Below are 18,823 nucleotides of genomic sequence, written 5' to 3'. Positions count from 1 at the left end.
GGTGCTGGCACTGCCCAGGCTCCCAGGGAATGGTGACATTCCCCAGGCTGCCAGAGCTCCAGGAGAGTTTGGGATTGTTGGGGTGTCTGTGCAGTTGCCCTCCCTGGTCCCTCCCAGCTCAGGAGGCTGTGCCAGGATTCTGAGTCTCCACATTTGTACAATGTGCTCCAACCAGGCACTTCTGGCCAGGGGCTGCTTTCTCCTTTCCCAGGACTGGCTCCCCCCAGCTCTACCTCCAGTCCCTTGAATTGTTTTTTTCTGCAGCTGGAAGTTGGTGTAGGCACACTGAATGGTTGGAATGATGGAGCAGACAAGGAATTTCCCCCAAATTTATTCAATGGCACAGTTCTTGCCCTACCTCCTCCTTCCAAAGGCAAGGCCGTGGGTCTGATCCATCCAAATATTTCAAATAGTTATTCCAAATAATCTTCCAATATATAAAATAAAATTTACATATAGCCCCCACTTTTATTAAAAAAAATAGCTTTTTTTTTTCCCCTTGTAAAAAATATCTTCTCAGCAGGTTACAGACAATCATGGGCAGGAGGCCCAGCAAGTGGTTTCCATGGTTTAAGTCAGAGTGGTGGAATGAAGATTTGTCCTCAAGTCTCCCTTTCCTCCACTGAATTCACCTCATGTTTTGTAAGATATTCCTGAAGTTTTCCAGCTCTTTCACACTGGTTGAAACCCTGTGTGCAAGGAAAGCAAAAGGGAAAGATTCCAGCAGCGTTCATGTGGTGAATTATTTAAAATCTGGGAGAAAGGGGCTGGATCAAGCAAAGCTTCAAGCAGCTCTTGGGAAGAGAAGATTTGGAATTCCAGCTAAATTAGGTTGAGGTTACAACCAGGCCCTTCACTAATTCCCCTGTTTATTTTCAAGCAAACACTGGGAATCACAGTGGAATAGGATGTTAAGGAACTCATCCTTGGAAAAACCTGTTTGCCAGAAACTCCTGGTCTCTCAACATCACAAAGATGTTTTTATTTAAAAAAAATAGCTTTTTTTTTCTTTTTCTCATATATAACCAGAGTGTCCTGAATTCCCCTCCTAAAGGCCTCTTTATCCTCTTTTTCTGACAAAAACTCCTCATCCAGGGAGGCTGGACTGATGGATTCCTGTTAAATGCAATCATGATCTGGGAATGAACTGGTGCAAAGGCCAAATCAAAGCAGCCCTTGCCTGGGACAATGTGCTCCAAGGACAGAGTCACACAGTCCCTTAAAAATGATGGAATTCTTTGTATCTCAGCATAAATGCTTCCTTGAATTCCTCACAGAAATGCAGAGTGTAAAGAATACTTGAAATAATTCCAACTACTGTACTCCATACCAACACCTGGTATCAGACCATGACAAGAGCAAGAGTCCCCACCAAAACTGCTGAGGACTGACTGAAATTGGAGCTGGAACTGGATGCAACACAGCAGCTTATGCAGAAGGGAAAGTCTCAAACTCACCTTCCAAAGGCATTAAACAAGGCCACAATTTCTTGTCTGGTCAGCTGGAACCCATAGGAAGGGCCACTCTCAGGAATCTTTTCAATGAGCTTCTCTGAGAAGAGGATCTTCAGTGCTGTGCCCAAGCCCTGAGTCTGTGCAGGGATCAAAAAGGATCCTTGAACAGCAGAATTCAAACCTCCCTCCACCTGGGCAACACCACCTCAGCAGGGCAGGAGGATTTCACTTAGCCCAGCCTCCCCTCTCTCGGGTTATCCCAGTTTTTGGGCTGAGCAAGCTGGAATCAGCTGCTTCCAGCTGCCTGCACAGGTAAGGAATGAGCAGCCCTGAGCTGAGTCCAGGAGCTGATTGGTATCCAGAGCTCCCAGGCACTGCTGACAAATCTCACCTGCAGCTTCCCCCACAGCCGACACTTGAAGCAGCCAACACAGTCCATGATCTTGGAAATATTCTTAAAGTGCAGCCTGAATTCTTCCTGGGGGAAAAGACATTCATGTTGGTCATGGTTATGCCCTAATTAGGGCTCCTTGCAGGTATTAATCTGAATTAATCCTCCTGCAGTGGCAGAAATTACCTTTAGTTTAGCAGCTTCCTTTTTGTTCCCTGCAAAGAAGGAGTTTTCATCAAAATGCAGAGGGAAGGACCTGGAAGGGAAGGATCAGAGTTTGATTTCTGCCCTGGTTGGTTGTATGGCTGCAGTCAGGGGTGGGGACAAACAGGGCTGGGAGCCACTGCACATCTCCAGAGGTGTTTTAATCTGACATCCAATCCCAAGGAATGGATTGAGATGATTTAAAGTCCCTTTCAACCCAAACCAGCCTGGGATTTTATTCTCTCTTCCAATCTGAGCAGGCATTTCATCTTGGAGACATTTTCAGCAACTGCTTGATGGTTTTCAAGCAATTTCAGTGTTTTCTGACAGACAGAAACACAGGAGGGTGACAAGATAAATCCAACATGGATCACTTTAGGAGACACCCATTTCTGTCTGGTTCCAGTACCTCCCATTCCTTTTACTCCAAACTCCATCCAACAGCCCAAACCTCTGTTACCAAGATATTTAGGATGTTTTTCTAGTTGCAAACACGAAGCCAGGCCTGGTATCCCACAGATGAGTCACACAGGTAGCCAATTTTAGGGCTGACACGTAGGCAGTTATTAAATTCAATTCTGCTAAACCCAAAAGGCAGCTGAGGCTATTAAACCATGGGACTAATTAAACTGTGGGACTAATTACCCAAATTCTGCAATTTGCACACAGATATGAATGTGTTCCCAGCAAAACTTCACTACTGGTACCACATCCCTGCTCAAGGGGGCTGGACTAGATGACCTTTAAAAATATCTTTTTCCAACCCAAACCATTCCCTATTCCTCCAGGAAAGAACCAGAACCTGCCTTTCTAGGAGCTTTATGTGACAGGTTAAGCACACTCAGGATGGTGCCAGAGCCACTGTCCCCAGGTACTGAGTGCAATTACTTGGCCAGATGGAGGATTTCCAGCAGCAGGTGTTTCATTTCTGCATCCTGGCTCTTGTTCCCGGTGTACAGCTGGAAAGTCGGGCGCTCAAAGAAGGGCAGCACTTTGGAGAGAGCCCTCAGCTCAATCAGGTACAGAAAATAAAGGTTCTTGAGTCTTCTGGGCCCTTCCCCTCTGGTGAGGACTTCATCAAACCTCTGCTGGAACTCTGTGATGTTGGGGCCCCATTTCTTCTCTGACCACGTATCTGAGACAGGAAAAAACCCCAAAGACATGAGGGGGATGGGTTTAGTTCTGTTCGTCTCCTCCCTCCAGGGAATGTGGAATTGGATTCCAGCCAGGGAGATCCCAGCTTTTCCAAGTCACTGACCCAAAACCACACAATCATTAAGGCTGGAAAAGACCTCCAAGATCAACCTTTGACTGAGTCCAACCTTTCAGTGCCACATCCAGTCATTTCCTGCACCCCCAGGGAAGGTGATTCCCTGGAAAACCCCTTCCAATGCTTAACAACCCTTCCAGTGAAGGAACTGTGCCTGAAAGTTGTTCAAGGGAGGCATGACTTTAACTCAATTCAAACCCCAGCAAACACAAAACTCCTGCAGACTTTTTTCAGGTAATTCCTGAAACTTCCTAATGAACAGGGGCAAATTAGGAGAATTCCTGAAGATATGAAAAAACAAGAACAGAGGAAACTGGCCTCTATTTTAAATTTTCAATCCCACAAAGAATATTTCTGTTGCTCTCTTTACCATGTAAGATTATTCTATAAAATATACAGTGGAAGATATAAAAGTCATACCAAGCTGATGCTGCAGCCCCAACTCATCTCTTGCCTCTGATGTTTCTCACATTATCCCATCTCCCAACTCCAACCTGGACTCACACTGAGGTGACATCCAAGTGGGGTGGCAGAGACTTAAATACAATTATTTTGTTAAATCTAAAAGACTTGCCCAAATTCCAGCTGCTATCACCTTGATTTTCAAGCCAGGGTTGAAACTGGGATTCCTCAGTATTCCTTAGGTATTTATGGACCAAAGCATGGGAAGGAAATGGAAATGGAAGTGGAAATGGATCAATGGCCTTGGGAAAGCTCAGCCAAGCATTTCCCAGTCCAGGTGAGGTTACTGCTGAACTGACCACCATAAAACCAGGCTGGGAAGGAACAGCCTCGATCCACAGCTAGAAACCCACTCCAAAATAACCCTGCAGGAAGAACAGAGGGAATCTGTGCTGAAGTCCTGGTACAGAGCCTGGCCCAGCCCTGTCAGAGCTGGAGGCACGTGGGAACTGCATCCCCAACCCTGTTACACAAGAGCACAAACAGGCCTGAATCCTGCTGGAACAGGCTCCATGGAAGCCATGGAAGTGCCAGCCTTAGCTGGGGCAGGAGACAGGATTTACCTTGCAGGAGGTACCTGGCACTCAGGTGGATGTTGATGCTGGCATGGAGACCAGAGATGAGCCTGTAGAAAGCTCTTTTCTCCACACAGACCCCTGCAAAGCAAAAGGGAAGTTGAAGACACTGAAAGCACCCACTGGATTTTCAGTCCTCTTGGCTGTGAGGCAGGAATCTAATCCCACTGAGAGTGGCCACTGATCCCACAAACTCCCTGGCCAATCCCTGGCCATCCCATGCTCAGACCAAGGATTACCTTTGAGCCACTTGTAAAACGTGTGCCCTGGAAAGAAAGGAAAACACATCAGTGAGGCTGCAGCCCAAGCCTGATGCCCTGAATCCACCTCCCAGGCTGGCCCAGAGGAGCCTGTGCCCACTGCAGTTTGCAGGAATGGGGAAAGGAGCATTACAAGAGCAGGAGAAGATTTTCCTGCCCACCCTGGTGACTGATGCTTCTCTAACATGGCATGGCAGCAGCTCCAAGCAGCACGTGGGCTTTCCCCAGGGGGCTGGGGGGGAAACAGCCCAGTGCTGGGAAAAACAAGGATCAGGGATTGCTTTCCTCTTCTGGGCAGGGTAGGGAGAAGGATATTTTTATAAAACAAACAAACCAACCAAGCAAAAAACCACAGAGTGCAAGCAAGCGTGTAGAATCCAACAAGTCAGGGTTTCACCAGCCCTGCTCTGTGCATGGGAGTGATCTGGAGATCAGGATTTGGGATGGTTAGGATACAAAAAGGTGCTGTGGAGAATGGAGACCTCCAGGGAACAGCCCTTCCCAGGGCCTGAGGGAGTTGGGCACCAGCTCCTACAGCTCCAGAGGCTGATTGGGATTTTTTGATAAGCACTGAAAAAACCCAGGACAGTTCCTGTTCCCAGAGCTGCTCACATTTCAGTGACTGCCTTCAAACTGGACTTTTGCTGTTATAAAAATGCTGGTGGACCTTTTTAAGCCCTTCACATCAGGATGGGCTGGGATGGGGAGCCCATAGGGATCTCCTTTTCACTCTGCTGACCAGGGACAGGACACAGGGAACAGCTGGAGCTGTGCCAGGGGAATTTGGGTTGGATTTCAGGAAAGGTTTTTCCCCCAGAGGTGCTGGCTCATGGTGACATTCCCCAGGCTGCCAGAGCTCCAGGAGAGTTTGGACACTGCTCCCAGGGATGGATTGTTGGGGTGTCTGCAGAAATTGGACTCCATGATCTCTGTGATCCCACTCAGGATTTTCTATGATGCCATGACTCTAATTTCTGGTCTGCCTGATTAATAATTTTGCTAAGCAGGTGCATTATCTAATGGCACAGCCTGTGACAGCAGGATAAAGACACCCCATTTGTCTGTGTTATCAGCAAAAACAAACAGTGCCACTCACCTCCATCATCTCCTGGTGGAAAAAAGCACAAATGGTGGAGGCAGAGAGAGAAAAAGAGGATAAAAACATTACACATGACCAAAATTAAGCTCCAAAGCACAAGCACTGCTCTGTTCATCTCCTCTGCAGGGAGGTTTGGAAATGTTCTGAACACAGAAAACTCCAAGTGCAGCAGTGAGGACACAGGATGAGCAACAGTGCTGAGTAACCTGAGCAATGCAGGAGGGATCAATACTTGCAAAGGAAGTAAAACCTGATATTTCCAGGGACATTGTACATCTCCTTCACACCAGGGTCACAGGAGGGGGGAAACACCTCTGGAATGTAGGGGGAAATGAGGAGATCATGGCAGAGGGAGCTGATGGTGTTCTCATGTTTCCAAACCCCTTCCCTACTTTCATTCCCACTGCCTGGCCTTGGCTCTGGGGCAGAGCTGCTCCTCCTGGTGGTTCCCACACAGGATCCCAGCCAGGTTCTCATTTCAGTCTGTCACAGATGGTCTGGCACTGCCAAGGACAGACCCCAGGGACCCAGGGAGAGCTCAGGGGTCAGCTCTGCTCCCAGTCCCTCCAAAACTCATGTTTTTTCCAGGACTGGAAGATTTACATTCCTTTTCCACAATGGATGCTAAAAAAACAAAACACTTCCAGGTGTGCCATAAAATCTACACTTGGTCAAGAGCTACAAGGTATTTCTCATCCAGCAGGAGAAGGAACCCAGAGAACATTTACTGCTCCTGGAGCTGGGATCAGTTCACTACTAACCCACTGAGATAAATAAATGACTCACCTCTGCCAGATGCCAAAGGTCTTTTTACATTCTGAGGCCTAGGAGGGGGAAAAAATATAATTTAAATAAGAGATGTAAATAAGTTACTGTGTCTTGTGTGCACAGACAGAGCAGAGCAGAAGTAGCTACAGCCTGAGGGGATCTAAAACCCTTCCATGCTTCAGCTTTGCTCAGGGAGGGAAAGGATAGAGCAAAATGTGGGTTTCTGTGGGGTTTTGGTGGTGCTTTCTTCTTTTTTAGGAAAAAAAAGACAGCAAAACTCAAGTGTCTTCTTTTGGGACAGGCACATGACCTGTCCCTGGTGTATCCACCCTGCACAGGCACTGGAGCACTGACAGGAAGATGAGGATTCACTTCTGCACCTCTGCACAAACCAGCACCCCCAGGCTGGTGGAACTGGTCCCCCAAAAAACCTACTTGAAGCAGTTTTCTTCATAAATACTGTTCCAGATTTTCCAGGCATCTGGCCCCTTGTAGCCAGTGTAACGTTCTGGATTGAGGAGCAAATCCACATACTCAGCTTCAGGAGAATGGATATCTGTGGAGCAGAGTGCTGGGTCAGGGACAATCATTTCCTGAGGGAAAATGACATTTTCCAAGGCTGATCCAGCCACCTCTTCCCCACCTTGCTAAACACAGCAAGGCCCTGAGCAGCAATATTTGTGTATTATTTTCAAAACACTGAGGTCAGAGGGGTGGAAAGGAGCAGAAATGCTGTTTTGCTGAAATATTTCACTTTGGCCTGGAATTGGGGCTGCTCAGCCTGCAGGAGGTTGGGTTGAGACCTCAGTAACATTCCAGGATCTGAAGAGGCTCCATGAAGTGGGAGAGGAGCTCTGCCTCAGGAACTGTAGGGATAGGACACAGGGAATGGCTTTAAGCTGGAAAAGGTGACATTTAGATGGGATTTTGGGAAGGAATTCCTGATATGAAGGTGGGGATGCCCTGAGGGTGCCCAGGGAAGCTGTGGCTGCCCCTGGATCCAGTGCCCAAGGCCAGGCTGGACATGGCTTGGGACAACCTGGGGTAGTGAAATAGTGGGATGGGCTTTAAGGTTCCTCCCAACCCAAACTATTCCATGATTTCAAGTTCTCCAGAAGTGCTTAAATCCCACTGCCAGCTCTCCCATAATGTGTTGGGCTGATGTGACAGAAATGTGAATTCTGTCCCATCTGTTACCCCAGCTGGGGCAGTGACCCTGATCTCCTGGCACACATTATCTGCTCATGGGCCATCTTTAACCCAGCTGGGCAATCATCTTTATCTTCCCACAGCCCATCCTCCCTCCAGGAGATATCTCCTGTTCATGGCCACTGAGTCCCAGGGCATGACTGATAAAATTCCATCATCCCATGGGAGATGCTCCAGCCAGGGGAGGAGCCAAGCCTTTCCTACCCAGATAAAAACTGACATTTTGGACACCAAGGCACCTTCTTTCCACTGGATTCCAGAGGAAAGCCAGACCTTTGCACATCATCCCTGGAGCTTCAGAGGAAACTGCACCTTCTCCAGGAGCACTGCTCCAGCTGAACCACATCTGCCCCTGCAGGAGGATGCAGCCACCATTGAATGGGACTGTGCCAACACCCTGACTGACTGACGGGTGTCAGCTTGGATTCTGACTCTGGCAGGGCTGGGATTGTTCTGTGTAATACTGCATTTCTATTTTAATTTTCCTAGTAAAGAACTGTTATTCCTAATTCCCATATCTTTGCCTGAGAGCCCCTTAATTTCAAAATTATAATAATTTGGAGGGAGAGGGTTTACATTCTCCATTTCAAAGAGAAGCTCCTGCCTTTCCTGGCAGACACCTGTCCTTCACACCAGACACATACCATCAGCCTCACAGAAGCTGTCTGAGGAGTCATCATGCTGTGCCCACTGCAGCACTGCCTGCCTTGTCTCCTTGCTGCAAAAAAAATGGGGAAAAGCTCTCAGAGACACAGCTCTGATCCCAGCTCTCCTTCAAGACAAGCAAGGATTGTGGCAGAAGAAGTCAAACCTCAAAGAGTCATCAACAGCTCCCAGTCTCTTGGCTTCTTCACACTCCTCAGCGAGGTTATTGGCTTCCTCTGAATACTGGGATGGAAACAGAGAGGTGGGGAGGGATGAGGATTAAAAAGGAAAATTTTTGCTGTTTAATTTAGTCTTCAGTGCACTATCCAGGTTCAACCCTTTCCTGATTCACCCCAGGCAGTGTTTGCACAGGAAGCTGCAGATATGCCAAGGCTTGTGCAATGGACTCGGGGCAGCCTCAGGCACTGCTGCAGGAGCTTTGGGTGCCTGGTGACACCTCACAGGCTCTCTGGCATCCCAAGCACTTGAAGAGAGTAAAAATTTAGGCATAATGAACATCCTGACAAATATTGACCCATGCTCAAATAAATCCTGGGGGCAGTTTTGGGCCCCTCACAACAAAACAGACTTTGAGGAGATGGAGAGTGACCAGAGAAGGGAATGGAGCTGGGAAGGGTTTGAAACACCAGGAGAGGCTGAGGGAGCTGGGAAGGGGCTCAGCCTGGAGAAAAGGAGGCTCAGGGGCCCTTGTGGCTCTGCACAACTCCCTGACAGGAGGGGACAGCCAGGGGGGATTTGGGATCTGCTCCAGGAACAGGGACAGAAGAAGAGGGAACAGGCTGGGCCAGGGGAGGTTTAGGTTGGATATTAGGGAAAATTTCTTCACCAAAAGGGTTGCCAGGCATTAGAAGGAGCTGTCCAGGGCAGTGGTGGAGTCCCCATCCCTGGCAGTGATCAGAAGCCAGGTGGGTGTGGTACTTGAACACAGGGGTGCTGGGGTGACAGGTGGCTCCATGATCCTGCAGGTCCTTTCCAACCTCATCAGTTCTGGGGCACAAAACAAACCTCATCCTCCTGCACACCCACCTTGTAACCTGCAGATCTGATTCCATCAGGGACTTCATCCTGAAAGACAAAACAAAGGCTGTGCCACAGGTGGGGCTGGTGAGACCTCCCAGCCCTGTCTTTGGGAAAGGTCTGGGATGTCACCACAGCTGAGAGGTGACAAGGTGACCAAAACACATCCAGCTCCTCACTCCTCCACAGACCAAGGAGAAGCAGCATTCCTAGTGTTTTTTTTTTTTTTTTTTTTTTCAAGATTCCTCTTCTCCAAAGCTCTGCCTTGCACAGCTGCTACATCAGGTTCTGCTTTGCTTATCCAAGCAGGAATTTGGAGAAGCCAAAACAAACTGCAGAGGAGCTGGAGCTGCCTCTGGTCAGTCCTTCCTGGCAGGAGCCCAGGGCTTCCTCAGATACTGAACCTACCAACCCCTGATACAAGAAATTCCAAATTCCCTCTGACCATTCCATCATGGAATGTCAGCCCTGCCAGCCCCACACAGCCAGACCCAAAATTCTCCTCAACTTCCATTTCCTCCAGGAGTAGGAAGGCAATAGAATCACTTCTACAAGAGCAAATAGTGTGATGGCAAGGAGAAAAATTAAGCAATAAGAGTTATTTTTATTGATTTTCAAATCAAAATAATTAAGAGCAGCAGGGAGAATCAGTTCTTAAAATAAGAACAACTTTCAGCTAAAACTTAGGTAATTGTAACATAACTTCATCACATTAGTCATAATCACTACCAAAAATAGATTTTTTTTTAAGGAAGAAAAAGTATTTTAACAACATTTAAGGTTATTTTGGGGTGAAAAAAAAAAATCATCATTCCATTTTAGAATCCAAGAGTGAGGGAGTAAGACAGTCTGTGCTGGCTGTCAACACCAAAACATGAAATGTCCCCAGAGGGACCAGCAGCCACCAAGCTGTGATTCCCTCACCTTCTCACCCCCTTCTTTTCAGGATGGAGAGAACAAAACCCTTTTGTCCAGGACACAGGGACAAGAGTGCCCTTGGAATGCTGAAAGAGCCATTTCTCCTACAAGAAGAGGGCTGGAAAGCTAAAACTAAATCACAGTGCAGCTCATGGGCAACAGGGTAAAATTCTGTCAATTAACACAAAAACCAGAATGGATTTGCCCTAAAAACTACTTACTAATGGGAACAATTCAAAAAGGATCAGAATTTGGCTGTTTGCAGAGGGTCAGCTGTTAAAATCCCAGCCTGCCTTGAAACTTTCAGAATTTAGTATTTCTTATGGCCACCAGTGTTGCTGCACCCATGAAAGAACCAGAGCCCCAGTTTTGCTGTATTTTAACTAAAATAACAAGACTCAGCCACTTGTCTGCTGTTTCCTCTTGGTCTGCAAAGGTCAAATTAAAAACAAAAAAAGTAAAAGAATGGATTTGGTACTTACAGAGGGGCAGGGCTGTACAGCACAGTCTCTCATTCCACAGTGACTGTTGTCATCCCAAAAGGGACAAGGTTTCTGTAGGTTTACCTGCAAATAACACATCACCCTACTTAATAACACATCTCAAAGTGCAGCCAAGCCAACCTTCCACTCCCCAGTTTTCCAAGAGAAGTCCATGTTCTGCCCTTGCTTGTTCCCACAGCAGCAATGCTTGGTGACCCAGATTGATAACATCACTCAGAACCTGGTTATCAGTGCAGGTTATTCCTTTAATCCCTGCTTGCATCTTTCTGCTGATGCTGATGCTTTCCCACACAGACATTTCCATAATTCCAAAATGTTCTGAGAGCCAGAGCTCCCTCTGCTCTGGAGACAGGCTGGGAGAGGTGGGAATATTCACCTGGAGAAGGATCCAGGGGGAGCTCAGAGCCCCTTGCAGAGCCTAAAGGGGCTCCAGGAGAGCTGGAGAGGGACTGGGGACAAGGACACAGGACAGAGGGCAGGGATGGGTGGGAGATTGGGAATTGGGAATTCCCAGAGCAGCTGTGGCTGCCCCTGGATCCCCAAGGCCAGGCTGGACAGGTGGGACTGGATGAAACCATTCTGGAATTCCAGAATTCTGTGCTTCATTCAGACCAATCTCAGTATTTCTGTTACAAACCCCAACTCTGGAAAGGAGCTTCTTTAACAAATCCCAATTTTTCTCCTCTCTCTTGAGCTGGTATCAAGTATCATTCTTCCAAAATAATTAACATTTACCAAGATTTGGTGAGTTTGGAAGAGAGGGGGATAAAGGGAATCTGGCTGAATGGGAGCAGATCCAATCCATGGAATGTGTGGCAGGAACAGCCATTAATGAACCTGAGTGTCTGTAACTAATGCAGGTTTTCTGTGTCAGTGAGGAGTCATTGTGAATCCTCTCATTATGGATCACTGCTCATCAACATCTTTAAACATCATTTAAACATCAACATCTTTAAATCACAGCTCACCAAAGGAAGTCCTCTCATTAATGTGTTGCTTAAGAGGGGAAAATGGATAAGAAAATATCTTTGAAATCCTCTTAAAAGTACATTACATCTTATTAAGATTGTCCTCAAAGCAGAAGGGTCCAACTTACTGAGTGCACCCTTAAAAGATCAGGGTTAAAATGCAGGTGTCTGATTTTAAAACAATCAGCAGCAAGTACATGGGAGATAAAAAAAATTAAAAAAAAAAAGGCAGCAGCACACAAATAAATACAATTGTTGTAAAAGGGAATGACCTTGTAGTATCTAAAATAGTCACTTTCCAGGAGTTCATTCAGTCTAGGAAAAAGTTTGTAGTTGTTGAAGGCATCGATGGTTTCTACATCACAGGTGCAGTCATCTAAATAACCAGTAACCTGGGGGAGAAAAAAACAGTAAAATCAAAATCATCAAAGTTAATAAATCAAATATAAACAATAGGGCCAGGACTTTTTAACACTGCAGACAATAAAAGAATTCATCATTTTCTTTCCTTTTCCCTGAGTCAAGTTAAATTTAAGCAGAGTGGATTGGATCAGAACCACAACAACTGATGAGAGGGATGGAGCAGGGAGGAAGGGCTGGGGGAGGTGGGATTGTTCAGCCTGGAAAACACAAAGCTCCAGGCTGACCTAACTGCAGCCTCCTGAAGGAGCTGCCAGGGAAGATGGGGAGAGGGGATTTACAAGGGATGGAGGGACAGACACAGGGAATGGCTTCACTGCCAGAGGGCAGGGATGGATGGGATAGTGGGAACTGGGAATTCCTGGCTGGGAGGGTGGGGAGGCCCTGGCACAGCTGTGGCTGCCCCTGGATCCCTGAAGTGTCCCAGGCCAGGCTGGAAAGGACTCAGAGCAGCCTGGGACAGTGGGAGGTGTCCCTGCCCATATGGGATGAGCTTTAAGATCCCTTCTAACCCAGAGCATCCCATGATTCTGTGATTAACTGCAACAGTCCCTCTGCTTGCCTCAGAGAGGCTTTTGGCACAAAAACATCTGTTCTAAGTCTGATGGATCCTTCTTGCATCATCCTGAACAACTCAACAGGCTTTGTGCAAGTCCTGAAAAAAAAAAAAAAAAAAAAAAAAAAAACAAAGAAAGAAGTAGTACAAATTCAGCTGTGGTTTCCTGACACATCCATTACTGGCTGATGACAAAGTTGCTCAACACAGAAGGAGTTTTGCTTCCCCCACGCCCCCAGTGAGTCCTTGGGGAAATCACAGAATCCTGGAATGATCCAGGTTGGAAAAGATCCCTGAGTTCAACCATTCCCCCAGCACTGACCATGTCCCCAAGTGCCACATCCACAGGGCTTTTAAATCCCTCCAGGGATGGGGACTCCACCCCTGCCCTGGGCAGCTGTGCCAGGGCTGGACAAACCTTTCCAGGAAGGAATTTTCCATAATAATCCAATTTAAACCTCCTCTGTTACAGCTTGAGGCTGCTCCCTCTCCTCCTGTCTCTGTTCCCTGGAGCAGATCCCAAATCCCCCCTGGCTGTCCCCTCCTTGTGCAGAGCCATAGGGTTCCCCCTGAACCTCCTTTTCTCCAGGCTGAGCCCCTTCTCAGCTCCCTCAGCCTCTCCTCAAAATTCAGCAAGAGCTCCACAACAACTTAAATAAAACCATTATATTTACCACCACGGAAATGGAGCTGAGAGGAGGATGGCAGAAATGGAGCAGAGAGTCACATGAAATGGGGAGGTGGGGGAAAAAATAGCCAGAATTCCCTACCCCACTGGAACAACTCTGTTTTGTTGAGGCAGCATGATTTGGAGGCTCACTCATATTTTAAGTGTTTACACTGAAGCTCAGTGTGTCACCCTCACACATTTACTGAATTCTGTCCTGCATTTTGCATGGTAATGAAGATTAACAGTGATTTAAGATTTCCACTAACCTGAATCACCCTTATAAAAATAAACAGTAGCAATTTGCTAATCCAGTTACCCAATTTAAAGCTGTTTCAAAATTATATATACATTAAAAAAAAAAAAAAAACACATCAAAACAACAAACCACAGCAAGCCACCAACCAACCACATTTTTATTTCCTGGAATCTTGGCATCCTTCAAGGCAGGAAGCTTAAAGGTTGGGCCTAAAATGACCTACAAAAAGATTTGGGGATAATCTTCACACTCCAAAGGAATGACATCTCTGTAAATGGGAACACTGGAGCTCCCACCAATCCCCCACTGCAAGCATCACTTGGGCCAGGTCTGGTTTTGTTGTCTGGTGACCAATCCAAGCCAGAACCGACCTCATCCTGAATATAACCCAGACTGGAGCACTGCAGATGTTCTCAAAATCCTTAGTGCTGGATGGGGGCTGTGCTCTGGAGCTCTCCAAATACCAGTTTATTGGTGGGATCAGCCTCAGGCTCACCCTGAACACACCTGTGGGGGCAAGGGGCAAAGGGAAAGGTGCTGGGAAAACTCCACCTCTGCTCCATCCTTCCTCCTCCAAGGATTTCAGTCAGACTGGGCAGAAATGGGCAATTTCCCAGCCTGTGTGTGCCCAACCTAGCAAAGCTCACAGCCAAAGGAGCACAGAAGAGAAGCAGCACCAGGAACACCCAGAGCCCTGCTGAAAGCCCCAGTGATGCCCCAGCAAACAGCTTTAGGCTGAGCCACTTTAAGACTCAGGGAAGTGGCAGTGTCAGATCATTTGGCAGGACTTGCTCTTCATTCCAGAGGTTCCCTCTTGCTCCAGACCACCCCAGAACTCATTTTTCAGCCCTGGATGCAGCCAGACTCACTCAGTTTGGGACTTTACTTCCTGCTGCCAGAGCAGTTGAGCTCTGGCACGTGTCAAACGTGGGTGGTACCTTAAAACACTTCCTCCCACCCCACAAATAAAATATTTACCTACATCCCCAGCCTGTGCCCAGGAGAGCAGCAGTTTGAGATAAACCAGGGCTGGATCCAGCCCCCAGCACATGCCATGTGCCTGCTGAATCACTGAGCTGAGGGGTTTTGCTCCAGCTGCCCTGGGTGTGAGAAGCTGGCAGGAGCTGAGGGCAGGGCTGGGCTTTCCCAGATGCAAGGAGCCGCCGGGACAGGTCTGAGTAAGCTCCAGGGCGACGTGCTCACATCCCAGCTCCACCAGACCCACCTCGTGTGCTGGGAACACCAGCTCCAGGCTCTGTGCAATCCCTGGCCTTGGCTTCTCCTTCCTCTCCATCCCAGCCTCCTATCAGGCTGCTCTTTCCATCCCTTTCAGCTCCCCTGAGTGTCACAGAATATCCTCTGAGCTGTGGATTTCGGGATTTTTGGGATATGTCCCACGCCACAGCCAGGCAGGAAAGAAGGAAAACTTTTTCCTGCATCTCCCACCACAAGGGCACAGGGAAGGGAATGCCACAGAGGCTGAGGGGTTGGGTTTAGCCTGTACCAGCTTCCTGGCACTGCCTGCTCTTCTGGACAAGCTGATGGTGAGGGTTAGGGTTCCTTCCCTACTCCCTCAGCAGAAGTTTCCTGGCACAAAGGAGCTGGATTTCAGTGATCCTTGTGGGTCTCTTCCAACTCAGGATATTTATGACTCTACGGAATTATTTCCCTTTCATCCTTGCCAGTGCACTTGGAGCAAGTTGCTGGCAGCCAGCTGAGGCCAGTCATTCCTGCACCTGCCCTGGAAGCATTATCTGCCATTCTAGGTGCTTTATCCCTACCTTTCGCCCAGAAAACAAGGACTAGATTTTCCAGAACTCACACAGAAGCAAATCTCACATGGGAGCCTCAGGATGGGGTCAAACCACAGGGCCTGAAGGGCTGTCACAGCATCCCAGAATGGTTTGGGTTGGAAAGGAGCTTAAAGACCTTTTAGTTCACCATGGGCAGAGACACCTCCACCATCCCAGGGTGCTCCAAGCCCTGTCCAGCCTGGCCTGGAACACTCTCAGGGATCCAGGGGCAGCCACAGCTTCTTTGGGCAGCCTTTGCCAGGGCCTCCCCACCCTCACAGGGAAGAATTCCTTCCCAATATCCCATCCATCCCTGCCCTCTGGCAGTAGGAAGCCATTCCCTGTGTCCTGACACTCCATCCCTTGTAAACTGTCTCTCTCCATCTTTCCTGCCATCTCCCTTCAGGTACAGAAGGTCACAATTAGGCCACCCTGAAGTCTTGTCTTTTCCAGGCTGAACAATCCCAGCTCTCCCAAGCTTTTCCTCACAGGAGAGCTGCTCTGACCATCCTGGTGCCTCCTCTGGACTTGCTCCAACAGCTCCATGTCCCTCTGCTCTGGAAGGGCCACAGAGCAGGACACAGGATTCCTGGAGGGATATCACCAGAGAAGAGCCAGAAAGTACCTCAAAAAATCTGCTCCTCTCCACCTGGAAACTCCTCCTGAAGCTACCCCAGAGAAGCTGGGACCTGTGCTAGCAATGAATTCCTGCCCTGGAGCTGCCCAGTGAACACCAATTCAGCAGGAATGCAAGGACAGCTCTAAAACCTGCCCAGGTACCAGGGGGGAAACTCCATGGGCAGACTCAGCCCTAATGAGCATCCTGCCCACAGAAACATTCCCAAAGGGAACCTGCCCCCTGCCAGACCGGAAACCTCACAAAATCCCTGTGTGCCAAACACCTGCAGCACATCCCCAATGCAGCTGCATCAGCCTGGAAACAGCACATGAACACTAATTACCAGCAATATCCAGGAGACATCCATGGCTGACTAAAGCTGTGATGCAAACAGGAATATCTGGAGGGGGGGATGAGCTGCCTGTGAAGTTGGAGGGGATTTTGATACTGGAATGTTAATCAGAGCTTGCAAAGCAGAAAACAATACTTGAAGCACAAGTGCTTGTAGCAACAGATGGATGGTTCTAATAAAAGTTTCAGGTTGGTCTCTAAGGAAAGGAGATAAAATAACAGTGACAGAAAGCAGGTGAGGCATTGCCCTGGGTGCAGACAGACAGGAGTGCAACACCCATTCCAGAATCAGCCTGCTGAAGTCAGCACTTGGAATATTGCTGGAGCAGCACTCCCAAAAGTCCCTGTCCTTGTCAACTGCACCAGCACAGGCTGACAGACGAGTCACAGCTCTTCCAGTCACCCCACATCTTCACCTGAGAAGCTCATGAGACACCATGAGATGGTTCACAGGAGGAAACCAAGGGCTGTACCAGCCCTTCAAGGAGCTAAACAGAGGAGGGCAACCCAGATCATGTAAGGCTGGCCTTGTATTTTCTTTGGTGGCAAATAAAAACCACCAGACCAGTTCTGCACAAGAGGATCAGCAGATTACTTTTAACCAAAAGATGAGGCAGCCCTCAGGTGTGATTTAAAAGGTTTGGTGGTTAGAAAGGGTGAGAAATGCTGCCCTACATGACACCTTTGCCTAAAGGTAATAAAAAATCCTAACCTAAACATTTGCAGGGAAAACCAAGCTGCTCCAAGAATGAAGAGAGTGCTGCAACAACCCAACAGTGGACAAAGCACCAAGGCAGCTCCTCCAGCCCAAGGAAAAGAGCCTGGCAGTCACTGCCATGCCAGAATGCCAGTTCAGTTAGTGGTTATGGCTCCTTCTCCCATTCCACACTCCTGACTCAACTTCAGTCCTTAGGAGACAAACTCCTCTGCTTACAGGAAGCTGCAAGGAAAACCCCTGCAGAGATCCAGAATCTAAATGCATGTTTTTCAATTGGTTATCAGCAAAGCTTTTATTTACCATTTCCACAGGAAGCTGAAAGTGTCAGGAGTCACCCCAGAAGACAAAGCCAAGAATGTAATTCCATTTGTTTTCTTTCTCACTCTCAATTCCTGACCCACATTTAAGGACTAGAAATTTAATACAGCAAGAGTAGCCTTTATAAAAATTTCCTGTTTTTAAAAGCAACAAAATAAAGTACTAAAGGCATTGTGACATCTTCAGTCCTTGATCTTGTAAAAACAGGAATCATTCAGGTTGCAAGGGACCTCAAAAACCATCATATGTCAGCCCCTGCCATGGGCAAGGACACTTTCCACTATCTCAGGGTGCTCCAACCTGTCCTTGGACACTTCCAGGCATCCAGGGGCAGCCACTTTGCTTGGGCAAAGTGGTTTTAGAAGGAAATGCAGAGTGATCTCTTCCTTAAATGCAGATGCTTGGTCGACTGTACCCCGTTCTGTCATTACTGTACCTGCATAGAAGCTGCACTGAGTGCACAGTGACACATCTGGCACAGCAACAAAGGGAATTAACCCTGGAAGAGCTTTAAGGAGCAGAGCAGGGTGGCTCCTGGGCAGCAGAGCTGGGAGAACAGCAAGGCAGGAGAGGGGATGAAGCAGCAGCTCCCAGGGATAGGAATGATATCCCTGAAACATCCCAGGGGAGGCACCGGGGTAGCTGGGGAAGAAATGCTCAACAAGTTAGAGCAGTCCTCTCTTCTGATGAGAGCAGGGAGAGAATACAGTTAAGATGGCATGGAAAAGAATCACAGAATCCTGGAATGGTTTAGGTTAGAAGGGACTTTAAAGCTTATCCAGTCCCACCTGATGTAATGGCAGGGACACCTTTCACTATCCCGAGCTGCTCCCAATGTCCAGCCTGGCCTTGGACACTTCCAGGGATCCAGAGGCAGCCACAGCTTCTCTGGGAAACCTTCAACCCTCACAGGGAACAATTCCTTCCCAATATCCCTGTGGCAGTGGGAAGCCATTCCCTGTGTGATGTCTCAGTCCCTCTCCAGCTCTCTGGAGCCCCTCCAAACCCTGGAAGGGACTGTAAGGTCTCCCCGGAGCAGGCCGAACACAGCAAAGCTCCTGCAGCCCTCGGAGCCTCTCGGTGCCCCAGCAGAGAAGAGTCTGTCTCTCTCTTTTTGGGCAGCGAACCCCCCAAGCCCCCAGTGCGCACCTGGCAGAAGCAGCGCGGCTGTGCTCCGGGGGGCAGCAGCGCCAGCAGCGCCAGCGCCAGGCGCGGCACGACCATCCCCGCCGCCATCTCCGCCTGCAGCTGGGGCCCGGCAGCAGCGCTGGGGCCGTCCCATCATCGCACCGCCCCATCATCGCATCGCACCGCCCCATCATCGCATCGCACCGCCCCGTCATCGCCCCGCACCGCCC

The 18,823-nt window shown here is 48.5% G+C and overlaps 1 protein-coding gene across 1 annotated transcript; it reads right to left on the bottom strand.

The window, feature by feature from the left end:
- Window positions 1-313: 313 nt before the first annotated feature.
- ERO1A (endoplasmic reticulum oxidoreductase 1 alpha) lies at window positions 314-18,756 on the bottom strand. The gene is made up of 16 exons (XM_056493644.1): window positions 18,615-18,756; window positions 12,037-12,156; window positions 10,776-10,859; window positions 9,385-9,423; window positions 8,504-8,580; window positions 8,337-8,410; window positions 6,919-7,039; window positions 6,502-6,539; window positions 5,713-5,724; window positions 4,596-4,622; window positions 4,345-4,437; window positions 2,938-3,184; window positions 2,032-2,101; window positions 1,846-1,932; window positions 1,458-1,591; window positions 314-689 (listed from the first exon to the last, which is right to left on the bottom strand). Exons 1-16 carry the CDS (start codon window positions 18,699-18,701, stop codon window positions 629-631), a joined length of 1,371 nt encoding a protein of 456 aa, XP_056349619.1. The 5' UTR covers window positions 18,702-18,756; the 3' UTR covers window positions 314-628.
- Window positions 18,757-18,823: the final 67 nt, after the last annotated feature.

Source organism: Oenanthe melanoleuca, chromosome 5 (assembly GCF_029582105.1).
Source record: "Oenanthe melanoleuca isolate GR-GAL-2019-014 chromosome 5, OMel1.0, whole genome shotgun sequence".
Classification (NCBI taxonomy): Eukaryota; Metazoa; Chordata; class Aves; order Passeriformes; family Muscicapidae; genus Oenanthe; species Oenanthe melanoleuca.
Note: the sequence above shows the minus strand (reverse complement) of the source record. Positions and strands in the feature narration are given on the sequence as shown.

Excerpts from the sequence above, each read along its gene's own strand:
- ERO1A (XM_056493644.1), bottom strand. The coding sequence starts at position 18,701 with ATGGCGGCGGGGATGGTCGTGCCGCGCCTGGCGCTGGCGCTGCTGGCG. Across the intron at positions 8,581-9,384 it reads TCAGATCTGCAGGTTACAAG|TATTCAGAGGAAGCCAATAA; the intron begins GTGGGTGTGCAG and ends TTTCCATCCCAG. Across the intron at positions 4,438-4,595 it reads GTTTTACAAGTGGCTCAAAG|GGGTCTGTGTGGAGAAAAGA; the intron begins GTAATCCTTGGT and ends TTTGCTTTGCAG.